General features: G+C 42.0%; 1 protein-coding gene across 2 annotated transcripts in view; it reads right to left on the bottom strand.

Annotated features, from left to right (window-relative positions):
* Window positions 1-3,292: 3,292 nt before the first annotated feature.
* The window catches only part of LOC132139611 (rho guanine nucleotide exchange factor 28-like), a 66,941-nt gene continuing 55,641 nt past the window's right edge, over window positions 3,293-14,592 (bottom strand). For both annotated transcript variants that reach the window (XM_059548094.1, XM_059548092.1), the window contains 3 exons: window positions 8,199-8,514; window positions 4,911-5,764; window positions 3,293-3,805 (listed from right to left, as the gene is read on the bottom strand). In XM_059548094.1, the coding sequence (XP_059404077.1) occupies window positions 5,607-5,764; window positions 8,199-8,514 (474 nt within the window). In that variant the 3' untranslated portion in view covers window positions 3,293-3,805; window positions 4,911-5,606. The remainder of the gene's footprint in view (window positions 3,806-4,910; window positions 5,765-8,198; window positions 8,515-14,592) is intronic.

Below are 14,592 nucleotides of genomic sequence, written 5' to 3'. Positions count from 1 at the left end.
TCATTATATACCGATATACCACCCAGCCCTAAAGATTATGAAGAATATTCAGTTCTATCACTTATTTTTTTACATGGTTTCACAGGTAAATGTTTTTTTTTTTAATGTTTTAAGTTACTCTTACATTATTTGCTAACAACATGCTTACTTATCTCTATATAATAAATTAAAGATATGATATTTATAACCTATTATGTGTCACGGTTTCAGCCATGTTTCAAAGCAATGTTACAACTCATGTAGCATCTAGAATTCAGAGACAAATAACAAACAGGGCAGTGAAATAAAGAAATAAAAAAACCTGGTATCGAGATGCATTTTTAAGTTGACAGCGTCCTAAAAACAGTGCTCATGCACAAGACACTGCATATGATGAAAAACAAAACAAATGAAACAGTCAAAGACATGTTTACATAAAAAAACAGCTGCACAAAAACATCAATGCAGTACAACCCGAATTCCGGAAAAGTTGGGACGTTTTTTAAATTTTAATAAAATGAAAACTAAAGGAATTTCAAATCACATGAGCCAATATTTTATTCACAATAGAACATAGATAACGTAGCAAATGTTTAAACTGAGAAATTTTACACTTTTATCCACTTAATTGGCTCATTTAAAATTTAATGCCTGCTACAGGTCTCAAAAAAGTTGGCACGGGGGCAACAAATGGCTAAAAAAGCAAGCAGTTTTGAAAAGATTCAGCTGGGAGAACATCTAGTGATTAATTAAGTTAATTGATATCAGGTCTGTAACATGATTAGCTATAAAAGCTTTGTCTTAGAGAAGCAGAGTCTCTCAGAAGTAAAGATGGGCAGAGGCTCTCCAATCTGTGAAAGACTGCGTAAAAAAATTGTGGAAAACTTTAAAAAACAATGTTCCTCAACGTCAAATTGCAAAGGCTTTGCAAATCTCATCATCTACAGTGCATAACATCATCAAAAGATTCAGAGAAACTGGAGAAATCTCTGTGCGTAAGGGACAAGGCCGGAGACCTTTATTGGATGCCCGTGGTCTTCGGGCTCTCAGACGACACTGCATCACTCATCGGCATGATTGTGTCAATGACATTACTAAATGGGCCCAGGAATACTTTCAGAAACCACTGTCGGTAAACACAATCCGCCGTGCCATCAGCAGATGCCAACTAAAGCTCTATCATGCAAAAAGGAAGCCATATGTGAACATGGTCCAGAAGCGCCGTCGTGTCCTGTGGGCCAAGGCTCATTTAAAATGGACTATTTCAAAGTGGAATAGTGTTTTATGGTCAGACGAGTCCAAATTTGACATTCTTGTTGGAAATCACGGACGCCGTGTCCTCCGGGCTAAAGAGGAGGGAGACCTTCCAGCATGTTATCAGCGTTCAGTTCAAAAGCCAGCATCACTGATGGTATGGGGATGCATAAGTGCATACGGTATGGGCAGCTTGCATGTTTTGGAAGGCTCTGTGAATGCTGAAAGGTATATAAAGGTTTTAGAGCAACATATGCTTCCCTCCAAACAACGTCTATTTCAGGGAAGGCCTTGTTTATTTCAGCAGGACAATGCAAAACCACATACTGCAGCTATAACAACAGCATGGCTTCGTCGTAGAAGAGTCCGGGTGCTAACCTGGCCTGCCTGCAGTCCAGATCTCTCATCTATAAAGAACATTTGGCGCATCATTAAACGAAAAATACGTCAAAGACAACCACGAACTCTTCAGCAGCTGGAAATCTATATAAGGCAAGAATGGGAGCAAATTCCAACAGCAAAACTCCAGCAACTCATAGCCTCAATGCCCAGACGTCTTCAAACTGTTTTGAAAAGAAAAGGAGATGCTACACCATGGTAAACATGCCCCGTCCCAACTATTTTGAGACCTGTAGCAGAAATCAAAATTGAAATGAGCTCATTTTGTGCATAAAATTGTAAACTTTCTCAGTTTAAACATTTGCTATGTTATCTATGTTTTATTGTGAATAAAATATTGGCTCATGTGATTTGAAAGTCTTTTAGTTTTCATTTTATTAAAATTTAAAAAACGTCCCAACTTTTCCGGAATTCGGGTTGTAGAATGTGTGGTTTAAGTGAATAAAGAAAAAGTGCTCTGTATGTTGCAGTGAGAACAGGAGAACGACTTCACTTTCACCATTCATTTGCTATAATTTACAGATTTTTTTACACTAAGAATTTTATTACACTATTATTGGATAAAAAAAATGTCTATGTATATAAGATGAAAATAAACAATTACAAAACAATGCTTTGGGGTCTATCAAATGTAAATGTTTTTAAAATGGCCTAGTAGCCATTTTTTATATTGATTATTTTGGGGTGTCTTGTATCTCAGGATTAACACACCTGTCAAAGTAATATGTAGAATATGCACAGGAAAGGAGTTTCTTCTTCAGAAGTGCCTTGGGTTGGATACTAGTTAATAGCTGTTATTTATTTGCTGGAATGACAGGTTTACAGTGGAACTCCTCCTAAAGTCATTACAGGCTACTGTCCCCACTGATGCATTACTCAGCGCTGGTATATATTGACTTTGTTAGTTGCAAGTTGTGTTTTATCTTTAAATAATAGGGGGAAACAAAAAAGATAAATTGAGGTTTTGCTCTAATCCCTCTGAATATATAACAAATAAGAGATTCTAAAAATATCTGTTTAACCAAAATAATTGAATGCAGTAGTATCTGCAGTGATGCTTTTTCCCTATACACACACTTTAAAAAGTTAGCCTTTAGGTGAGAATGTTCAAAATTACATGTGTTTAATCTTGTACTGACACTTTTACAAATTACTGAGAAACTGCACTGTATGGATTTTTTATCAATTGGTTCTAAAGTTTTGAAATGGCAAAACAATCATTCTGTTCACATTACTTGTGCAGCTTAATGCCTTTGATGCAAAAATGGAAAGAACATTTCTAAATAGGTTTTGCATTTGCAATTAGTCTGATATATTCAGTCTCAAGAAGCCCAGTTCTGAGAATCAGTCTTCAGTACCTATACAATTCTATAATTTATTTGCGACATTTGCATGAAATAAGCTTTTCACAGTGTGAAAAGGGGAACTTGACTGACAATAAATCTCCAGTTAAATGATCTTAAAGTCAACATGAAATCAAAATTGCCGTAAGTAGATCTGCATTCATTCATAGATACAGATGTACCAACAATGAATTTTAAAAATCTAGTTGGAGCTGTGGTCTAGCAGTTATGTACATAAACACACCATTGTAAATATTAGATATCAAAATCTATCATAAAATAGATGGAAATTGTTTCAAACCAAAAAACACAAAAGCTGATGTATGAACGTTTACTATATAAAACACCTGATACACCCGTCTACATACAACAATTATACAAAACATGCTCTATGTACATAAAAATGATTCCTTAAAAATATCAACAATAAATAAGGTCTATGGATTGGAAGAAACAAGACAAAAAATAGCAAGTGTTCTCATGCGCAGTGAAACATCTGTTTTTCAATAGAATAATAAGTCATTAAAAAAGCAAATACACATTGAATTCTTGTCTCTTTACCTCAAGTACATAATAACACCTAGTACTGGTCTCTAGTAGTTTCTTTTATAACAATTATGTCTTGAATTTTGAATTTTTTTTTTTTTTTTTTTTTTTAGTGTGACTGAAATCACAGCAAGCTTGTATTAGGCAATTTGCAAACATATGGTCTATGTATGACCAAAAAGTGTTTATAGTGTTGCCCCACACAAACAATGAATAATATAACCGACAACATTCAAAATGTGTGAACAAAGACTTTAGACCAATACAGAAAAACTTAAATTAACCTAAAGCAGTGGTTTTCAACCTGTGGTCCGCCAATTATTTTCTGTTCATTTCCAGTCCATTCTAGGGCTGTTCGATTTAAAGAAATCGTCATAAAGTCACGATTTGAGCGTGCGCGATTTCTAAATCGCTTTATAGCACTTTTTTTTCGCAGCCCTGACCTCCCGTAGTATGCTATCCGATCCAATCAGATTGCAGCGCCTAGCACGATGAACAGAACAGACTGGGCATATGCCTAACTCCAGGTTGGGTTGTGTCTGTGATGCGCCCTTTTTTCCGAGCCCATGTTAACGGATCAGAGCGTTCACACTGCATGCGGTAAAAGGCTAGAAATAAAAACGTGCGAAAATAATTATCTAACATGAGCATAGAGAGAATTGTTAGTGCACAGGACGTAGTTTAAGTGAGAGGAGACACGTTTTAAGTACGCACACTCTCTCCGCGCAGAGCAGCGTGTGTCTGAGCAAGTACGTCTGGTTTTGTGACAGAGCAAAGGAAATCTGAGTGTGAGCAGAGAGATTCGCACTCGTGCATTATTTTAATGTGCTTTCACGTTATATTTATGCGCTCTCGCTGCTGACCGCATACACACACTGTATACACACTGCAAACACCTGAGGCACCGCTACAATTAATGAGCTCTAAGAACAATGCATGGCAAAAAAGAAAAAAAAGGTCCCTGTACACGGGATTTTTTTTTTTTTTCCACAAGTCTATACATTTTTTACATCTTTACTATAGTGATAATTTTGACTTGTCTGTCTGTTCTAGAGACGTTACAACTTTTTGATAAAGCTCTAAATGGTTTTCTTTTGGAAATATGTTTCAAATTAATCCTGAATGAATTTATGACTGTAAAAGCATATCGGTATGTGTCACAATCGCAAAATTGATCAAAGAAATCGCGATAGGGTTTTTTATTTTTTTTCCATATCGCACAGCCCTAGTTCATTAAATAAATACAGTTAACAATCTAGCTTCTGAGTACTAAGTTATTAACCCAACAATAGCGGGGTCAGTTCATTTTTTTGAAGTGGGCCGCGCAAACATACAGTATGTGTGTGGTTGTGTGGGCCGCGAGTTGAAAAAAGGTTGGGAACCACTGACCTAAAGTATCAAGAAATATATTTGGATGCCAGTTTGCAATTTCAGTGCTGATGAGAAGTTTTTTTTAGACGTTCACTACACATGTGACATTATAGGCAATGGTTCATGAGCACCAGTGAATCTGAACTGTTTCAGAAGAGTAAAGCAGGACACCACATTATCCTCCATATGGACATGTGAAACCAGTTTCCAAATGTGAGAAATTGAATTTGAAAGGTAACAATCAAATTCCTAACTCTAAAACGCACACATACATAACCCTGACTCATATACTAAGCATTGAATGCTTTTATAAACCAAATCATCATTCAACTACTGAAAGAAAGGGTCAGTATTTTTGCATCCTGATGTGAACTGGCATGGGCAGTTGGAGAAAAATGCATTGTGCAGCAGTGTGGGTGGGGGACTTTTGTATGTCTGTGACTAAACGTGTGCTGAAACTGCCTAACCTGATTCTGTCATTGCAGGCTGCAGGCTATAAAGCAAAATACAGCCTCAGACGAGCCCCATCTCACACACGGACCAAAGTAAGTGCTATGAAGTCTGGAGAATGTCACAGAAGGCCAAAAGTTTGATTAACGTTTAAAGAAAGAAGCCAAAAACAAGGAGTGGGATCAGATCTTGCCCCAAATCTCAAATTGAAAATCCAAGTCCAAATGTTTAGTTTCAACACCAACCAAAGCTTGTTTGTTCATTTCAGAGATACACAATATTCTCCTCCCCATCAGTCTCTCTGTTCTCGGTCTCTATGGTAACAAAGGGCTGGTTGACGAGCAGGACGTCGGCTTGATGAAGCCCTGCCCCTGTTACTCCGGCTGACCAAGAGTCTTGGACATGACTGAGTTGACCCGCGTCTGTGAAGACAAGACCGGATGTTATGATTCATTGCTTTATCAATAGTCACCAAATTACATTACTCATCATTTCCTTCATGTTGATCCATCATTTTCTGTCTTCGGTGAAAAACAGAACGTTTTGCACCGTATACAACTGTGGATTTTGGATGATAATGGTATTTTACAATGTAAAGCTCCACAAAGTCTCAAAAGTGATCTTGTGTGCAACATTCCAAGTCTTCTCCTAGCTTTGTGAAATTTAAGTCATTATTTACTGATAAAGACAACATCTGACAGTATCTATTCTCATTATATATAAAGCTCCTTTTGTGTTTGACCAAAGGAAATAATATGGGTCAACATTTTTTATTTGAGCAAACTATTTTGTTCATTTTCATGTGACTACATTCATGTAAAAATCTACTCCACACAAGAGGGGGTAGATGCTTTCACATGTCATTTCCATTCATGTGATGTTGTGAAAGACACTGATGAATCCCTCTCATTTAATTACATGCTTCTCAGCAATGAGCCAGTTTCATTATCTCCATTCTGAATGTTTGTGTATGTGAGGTAATGTTGTTCGCAGAGCACTGTTTGAACAGTGAAGGTCAAACAGTGACCCTTGACCTCTGACTAAATCGTTAAACAAAACAGTGCTTGTATTTATGCACTTAGATTAAAATATTTTCAGTTTGAAGGTACAGCAGACTGTAAGGAGAGATCTTTCAGTTTGTTGAGTGAATCATGACCCACTGTGGACACAAAAATTGATTTAATTTAGTGCTGTCAAAATTGACTAAAACATATGAATTTTTTTTTCAGTTTAATGTGTTTGGCCACTCCACTCACAACTGCTGCTTCGGTCTCTTTTTTTCTGGACAAGTATTGTGTTTATTATTTATTTAAATAACAACATTTATTTGAAATACACATTTTTATAACATTCTTAATGTATTTGCGGTCACTTTTTGCGTGTTAGGGTTAGGCTTGGTAAATAACAAGATGTGCTATTTACTGTACTAATATCCACCTGTAAAAACCTGCATTTCATTTCAGTGTTCAACAAGTATCATCAGATATTACAGAGATAAAGTGTATGTGTGTGTGTTTATATGTATGTGTGAGGGAAACAATTCATAATGTGAGACAGCTCATGTGTAAAAAACAGATGAATAAGTCTCTGTCCCTCTCCTCCCCTCCCTCGTAAGATGACAGGCCACTCTGTAATGAGTTTGGTAAAGATTTTTAAGATCAATGTTCCAATCAGTCTCTCGTAGCTGGAGGCCTTTGATTCACACGCCACTGTCACCTCGACAGTCAATAGACAGAGGTGTAATCGATCGCTGAGACAGATATGTATCTGTGTGTGATAGAGTGAGGATGAATCTTTGTTATTAAACACAGATTAACAACAAAGAGAGCAAATCGACCTTCACTGCTGCAACACAAGATTTAGTAACATTTTGCAAGTTGATGCGATGAAATCAAATGTTTCTTTTGTTTCTATGGCAAAGTTAAGGGCTGAAGGGCTGATATATATATATATATATATATATATATATATATATATATATATATATATATATATATATATATATATATATATATATATATATATATATATATATATATATATATATATATATATATATATATATATATATATATATATATATAATAGTCCGGCTTGACTAGAAATGTTCCAATAATTAGAGATTCTCCAATACCTTTTATATCGCGGAATATCTGAGACATGATTTTAAATCAGAAAACTATAGCACATACTCCAAAGTGTGTTGCACTTTGGACACTTCTTGCATGAAGAGCTTTGTTGATTATAATGGGAGCAGTTTGTGCCTGGTGCAGTTAACTTTAGATTGTTTACAGTTGCCTATTAATGTCACAACTGGTATTTCAACAGGCTCATTAAATTATTTTTGTCTTGTTTATAAACTCAAGTGTTATGTAACGTGAGGCTTCATCAGTTTATATTCTTACCCTTTGGTTTGAGTCATAGTATATTTTGAAAATATAACTGAAAATATACTATGGTTATGCAAAAATATTAAGAAGCACAACTGTTTTCAACACTGATAATAATGATAAATATTTCTTGAGCAGCAAATCAGCATATTAGAATGATTTCTAAAGGGTCATGTGATAATGGTGTTGAAATTTCAGCTTTGCCATCACATGAATAAATTACTTTTTAAAATATATGCAAATCGGAAACAGTTATTTTAAATTGTAATGATATTTCACAATATTAAGATTTTTTTTTTTTTACTTTTTGATCAAATAAATGCATATTTTTAGAGGAGGGGAATATACAACAAAAATGAAAACAAAAAAACAAAACAAAAACCTACTCACACTGTGACAAATGACTCCTCACTCTGCCCACGTTTACTGTCAACACAGTAATTATAGGTTGCAGTAAAAACATTACCATTGTTTGGGATATCAGTTAGACTTCTCCGAGGGTTCAAGGACATTGTTCCTCCAGTCCAGCTCTGATGCCCCACAGGACCATCAGATAATCCAGGAGAGCTCTGTCTGTGGTTGGATCGGGCCAGGAGTGAATTGAGACTGTTCTGAGCATTGGGAGAATCTGAGTATCCTATAGATCCTGAGTGAAGGTGAACAGTCTGATGATGTTGAAGATGGATGTGCCTGTTGTTCAGAGAGGGAGACATAAACGCTGCCTCGTTCACAAAAATGGATCCATGCTCATCCTGACCACCCAGGCGATGGTGACCAGCGTCCTGAAAGACAGATATGCGCATTACTCAAATATAGCTACAATGTACACAAATACAATTTATCTATAAACAATGCAATCATGGTACATACAGTTGCACCTCATTCAAATTATATATTAAAAGTAATGCCCAGATGGAAGAAAGGGTTTTCTGTGCAGCTTTGCAGCTTCCGATTATGTATAAATGACACACAACTTTACCCCACTTTTTGATATCGAACATATAGAAGTAGTGAACTTACATAAGATGTTTAATCCTGTGAGTTAGTTTGAAAACAATAACAAATAAAAATCAACAAAGAGAACGTGCTGGGGAAAAAACTGCAAAAGTATAGAAAATTGCCTTTTTTTTAATGTATCTCAGATTTAATTATAATAAAACCAGGTAACATAAAATGTAAAAATAAAATGCTCTCTGCCATTTTAGTCAGCCATGATATTAAATTAAGTTTTAATTTCCATCTTACCTCTATTAGCACCAACTGTATATCTTTAATAACCTCCACGTGACATAATTTGGTAATTCAGAGGCCTTTTTGTTTCCTCAAAGTTTTATTTTGTGTGTACTTCATTTTATCAAATTTAGAAACATCTGATTCACCTTAGAAAACTGACAGCAGAGCCTACAGTATGATGCTGTTTTCCCATCAGACATCATATCCACCTCTTCACCTCTCGTCCTGCGCTTCTCCTCATTCATTAAGCTGGCTGCATGAATACAATGAATAAAACCTGGGCATGAGGTGGCTTTATTTTATGCGGTTCAATGTGTGAGGGAGACTCTTAAAGGCAGACACAGAAATACACTTTCAGAAAGGTTACAGCTTAGATGGTGGATACACACTCTCAAGCCATTTAAAGTCATGATTTCATGAACGCCATTCTGAGGGGGAATTCATGCAATGGCGAAAACAATAAGAGCCTTTGGAAAAGGATTTTAGCTGTCAGATTGTTGCTGTGTTCATGTCTAAATGCTAAGTGTTTTTGTATCTAGTGGAGACACTCCTGAGCAGTGAACCATCAGATGGACACCACACCCTACATCTCGCCCTTGCACCTGTCCACTTTCTTATCATTCTGATCAAACTACACGAACAAATGAAACATCACTTCCCTGACCTGCAGAATGAAGCACAAAAGAGCTGTTTTTAATTATGTTGCCTTGGTAGGGGCTTTTCAATTATCATTAATCTTTAGCTTGTTTACTAGCACACAGTAAAGAGGCTGAAGCTAAGACTGCCTCACACGGCCTAAGACTGATGGGCCATGAATTGCTCTCATTATCCCAGGTAGTGAATCAGAGGCTTAGCTTTGTGTGAACAACAGACGTTTGACCGCAACGGAATCCTCCCTGTGTACAAGAGGTCGAAGGAAAGAAATGCTTTCTTCCTTAGTGGCTGCCACACCTGATTTGACTCTGCCTGATAAAACAACACTGGCTTTGAACCTTAAAAATTCCACTGAGTTTGGGTTTCTGCCGTAGTCTTATTTATTTGTAAAGGCATGTTTGGGAGGACTGGTAACTGAATTTAATCCAATAATCCAAAATACTGTTCACCTCAAAGACAAGAAGAGAGAAAGAGAGAAATATGAATGTGAAATAAACAATAAGATTAAACTGAAGAAATAGGGATGCTTATTACTTCATTTAGATTTTTTTTTTAAGAAAATAATACTTTCATTCAGCAAGGATACATTAAATCAATCAAACATGACACTAAAAAATGTTAGAAAAACATTTTTATGTCAAAATGCTTTCTACTCAAAGAATCCTGGAAAAGTATTACGGTTCCTCTTCAGGAACTCGAGCTGCGTCGAAGCGCTTTGGGGAACGCGTTCAGCGTACGCGACTCTGAATATCGTGTGTAATCAGTCCAATGGAAGGGCGTGACGTCACCGACTTGGTGACGTAAGCGACCAGGAAGCTATAAAAGCACGTGCCACGCAGCTGGCGTCAGCTTCGCGTCTTTCAGCAAGCGCTCTGTGTGTGAATGTCATTTGTCCGTCTTGTGAGTCTTATTTACTGTTGTCTGTCCAGTTAAAAGAGCTCCTAGACATGCCAAAAAGCAAGGCGAAAGTTAAGCACTCAGATGGCGATTCCAAATCGCGTTATAGGCTGTGTGTTCCTCCCTGCCCGAGATATATAACGGGTGGGGATACACACTACACACAACCTGTGCGTGGTTTGCCTGGGTTCGAAGCACGCTGAGTCGGCTCTCGAGGGGGCCGACTGCCCGCACTGTGAGCGAATGTCGGTGCGGCTGCTTCGTTCCCGGAGGGCCCTCTTCGAGGAGGGGGCCTTCACCAGCGTTCCCCGCGGTGCTGGTCCCGCTTCTGCCGAGGCAGAACGGCGGCTGCACTCGTGGGGTTCGCAAGTCGATCTGGTAGAGGGAATGGAGACGGGCCAGTCCCTATCTCCTTCCACTTCTGCCAGATCCGGCACCCAATCCCTAGAGTCGGAAGCACGCACAGCGGTTCCTTCCACTCAGGGTGAGGGATCGACGCTCCGCCTCTCTTCCTCCGAGGAGGTCGATGTTGAGTCGCTCGGTAGGGATTCGCCACCCCACTCGCTACAGTATGAGGAGCTCTTGGAGGTGGTTACTCGCGCGGTGGCCAAATTAAGTATCGATTGGCCCGCAGAAAAGTCTACCGAACCGCAGAGAAGCAAGCTGGATGAACGCTTCCTGCGTGCGAGTCAGCCACCTCCCAGCCGGGGCCTTCCATTCTTTCCCGACCTGCATTATGAGATCGCCAGGTCGTGGAAACGTCCATTCTCGGCCCGCCTCTACATCCCCTCGTCTGATTACTATGGAAATGTAGTGGGGATGGGAGAGCACGGTTATAGAGCGATGCCCCGGGTGGAACAGACGCTTGCGAGCTATCTGTCCCCTGGCGCGGCATCGTCTCTGAAGGCCCCGGCATTGCCCTCAAAGCCACTAAGAACAACTTCGGCTTTGGTGGGCAAAGGGTATGCGGCTGCAGGTCAGGCTGGTGCGTGTCTGCACACCATGGCGGTGTTACAGGCGTACCAGGCCGACCTGCTCAAGGAGCTAGACGAGGGAGAGGAGATCAAGTCCCATGATATTTCAGAATTAAGAAGGACCGCTGATCTCTCCCTCCGCACCACCAAGGAGACCGCCCGAGCGATTGGGCGGTCCATGGCAGCTATGGTGGCCGCGGAGAGGCACTTATGGTTGACCCTGTCCGATATGAAAGAACGGGACAGGGTCTGCCTCATGGACGCCCCGATCCAGCCGACTGGCCTGTTCGGCGACGCAGTTAATTCTGTCGTCGACAGGTTCCAGGAGGCCCACAAACAGGCGGCGGCGTTCCATAAGTTCCTCCCTCGTCGCTCCCTCGGGGCATCTGGGAAGGAGATGCCCCAGCCGCACCCTAGCTCCTCACACCACGAGGCCCAGAAACAGAGCGTCGCCTCTCGTGCTCCTCCGCGTCGGGAACGAGAGTCTCAGCGACGCTCTAGGCCGAGGTCTTCTAAGCCCAAATTAGATTTAAGGGCGGTTATCGAAGCTAAGAAGTCCTCGGCCAAGAAACCCTGACGCCAATGGCCCGGGGTTTCAGAGGGCAGCCTCCGCTGGGGTAGAACGGTACACACCGCAGTCCACGGTGCCCGTCCCACCTCAGTGCACTCTAGGGGTCGTTCTGCCAACCCTGCCAGTGCTCCAGGGCGCAGCGGCCCCGGGCGAGCATCGTTCTCAGTATCCTCCGCCCGTGCGCGTAGCGGGGCTGGGACGCTCACCACCCCTGCGGGGGTCTCTTACACCAGAGGTCAGTCTCGAGAGACTGATTCCCTTAGTAGATTATTTAGCAGCGTGGAAACTACTGCCAAATGTATCTCGTTGGGTCCTGCATATAGTAGAAAAAGGCTACCGCATTCAGTTCGGCTCCGTGCCGCCTATATTCAACGGGGTCGTTCACACGATAGTGGGCCCCGGGCAGGGTCTGGTTATGGAACAGGAAGTGAAAACCCTATTAGAGAAGGGGGCCATCGAGGTGGTCCCTCCTCAGGACAGGGAGTCCGGATTTTACAGCCGGTATTTCATAGTTCCAAAGAAGGATGGGGGGCTGCGTCCGATTATAGACTTGAGGGTCTTAAATCGTTCAGTTATGAGACTGAAGTTCAGAATGCTCACAATCAAGCATGTTGTAGCTCAGATCAGGTCCGAGGACTGGTTTGTCACGATAGATCTCAAAGACGCATATTTTCATATCTCCATCCTTCCTCAACACAGGAAGTTTCTGAGGTTTGCTTTCGGGGGCGAAGCCTACCAATATCGAGTACTTCCCTTTGGCCTCGCACTCTCACCCCGCACGTTCACAAAGTGTGTAGATGCGGCTCTGGCCCCCCTGCGCACGCAGGGCATCCGCATTCTCAATTATATCGACGATTGGTTGATTTTAGCTCAGTCAGAGCAGATTGCGGTTCGGCATCGAGATGTCGTTCTCGCACATATGGGGGAGCTGGGTTTGAGACTGAACGCCAAGAAGTGTGTACTTTCTCCGGCTCAGAGAACCACCTATCTAGGCGTAGTATGGGATTCGACCGCGATGCAGGCACGATTGTCCCCTGCTCGTATCGAGTCGATCCTCATCTCAGTCAAGAGAGTCAGAGAAGGCCAGTCACTCACTGTCAAACAATTTCAGAGATTGTTGGGTCTGATGGCAGCTGCGTCCAACGTGATACCTCTTGGCCTGCTGTACATGAGACCCCTACAGTGGTGGCTCAAGACCAAGGGATTTTCCCCGAGGGGCAATCCGCTTCGCACTATCAAGGTCACGTGCCTTAGACATGTGGAAGAAACCTTGGTTCTTGAATCAGGGCCTGGTGCTGGGAGCTCCTTGTCGCCGTGTGACACTAGCGACGGACGCGTCCCTCACTGGCTGGGGTGCGGTCATGAGTGGCCACCCTGCCCGTGGTCTGTGGAGCGATCGCCATCTAACGTGGCATATCAATTGTCTAGAAATGCTAGCAGTTTATCGTGCACTGAAGCACTTCCTCCCAGACCTGAGAGGTCACCATGTGTTGGTGCGCACCGACAACACATCAGTGGTCTCTTACATCAACCACCAGGGCGGTCTGCGTTCGCGCCCTTTGTACAAGCTGGCGCACCAGATCCTGGTGTGGTCCCAGAACAAACTCCTCTCATTAAGAGCAGTATATATTCCTGGGAAGTTAAATATGGGAGCAGACATACTGTCGAGGCAGGGGCCGAGGCCCGGGGAATGGAGACTTCACCCACGGGTGGTAGATCAGATATGGAGAGTGTTTGGCAGGGCTCAAGTAGACCTTTTTGCGACTCAGGAGACGTCACAATGTCCCCTCTGGTTCTCTCTAGTTCATCCAGCTCCTCTGGGACTGGACGCTATGGTACAGACCTGGCTGAGGCTTCGTCTGTACGCTTTTCCCCCTATCGCTCTGCTTCCGGGAGTTCTGGCGAGAGTACGCCGGGACGGGGTCCGTCTGTTATTAGTAGCCCCGTTCTGGCCGGGCCGAGTATGGTTCTCAGATCTAGTCTCGCTCCTCGACGGCTCTCCGTGGGAGATACCGATCAGGACAGACCTACTCTCACAGGCGCAGGGCACGTTAATTCACCCTCGCCCGGAGTTGTGGAAGCTGTGGGTGTGGCCCCTGCGGGGGCACAACTGGTAGCAGCTGGTCTCTCAATTGAGGTTGTGGAGACCCTACTCCAATCCAGAGCTCCCTCTACGAGGAAACTGTACGCCCTGAAGTGGAATCTTTTCACTTCATGGTGCAGAGACCGCCAGCTAGACCCAGCAAACTGCCCAGTTGGTACAGTTCTGGAGTTTCTACAGGCTAGGCTCTCTGCAGGGTTGACCCACTCTACTCTGAAGGTTTACGTGGCGGCCATTGCGGCCTACCACACCCTTCTCGACGGTCAGTCTCTGGGAAGACACCCCCTAGTTACACGTTTCCTCCGCGGTGCACTGAGGCTGAGACCTCCAGTACGGTCCCGTATTCCCCCGTGGGACTTGGTTGTGGTGTTAGAGGCTATGTGCAAACCCCCGTTTGAACCTATTCAAGATATCTCAGACAGACATCTCA

This window comes from Carassius carassius, chromosome 4 (assembly GCF_963082965.1).
Source record: "Carassius carassius chromosome 4, fCarCar2.1, whole genome shotgun sequence".
NCBI lineage: Eukaryota > Metazoa > Chordata > Actinopteri > Cypriniformes > Cyprinidae > Carassius > Carassius carassius.
Note: the sequence above shows the minus strand (reverse complement) of the source record. Positions and strands in the feature narration are given on the sequence as shown.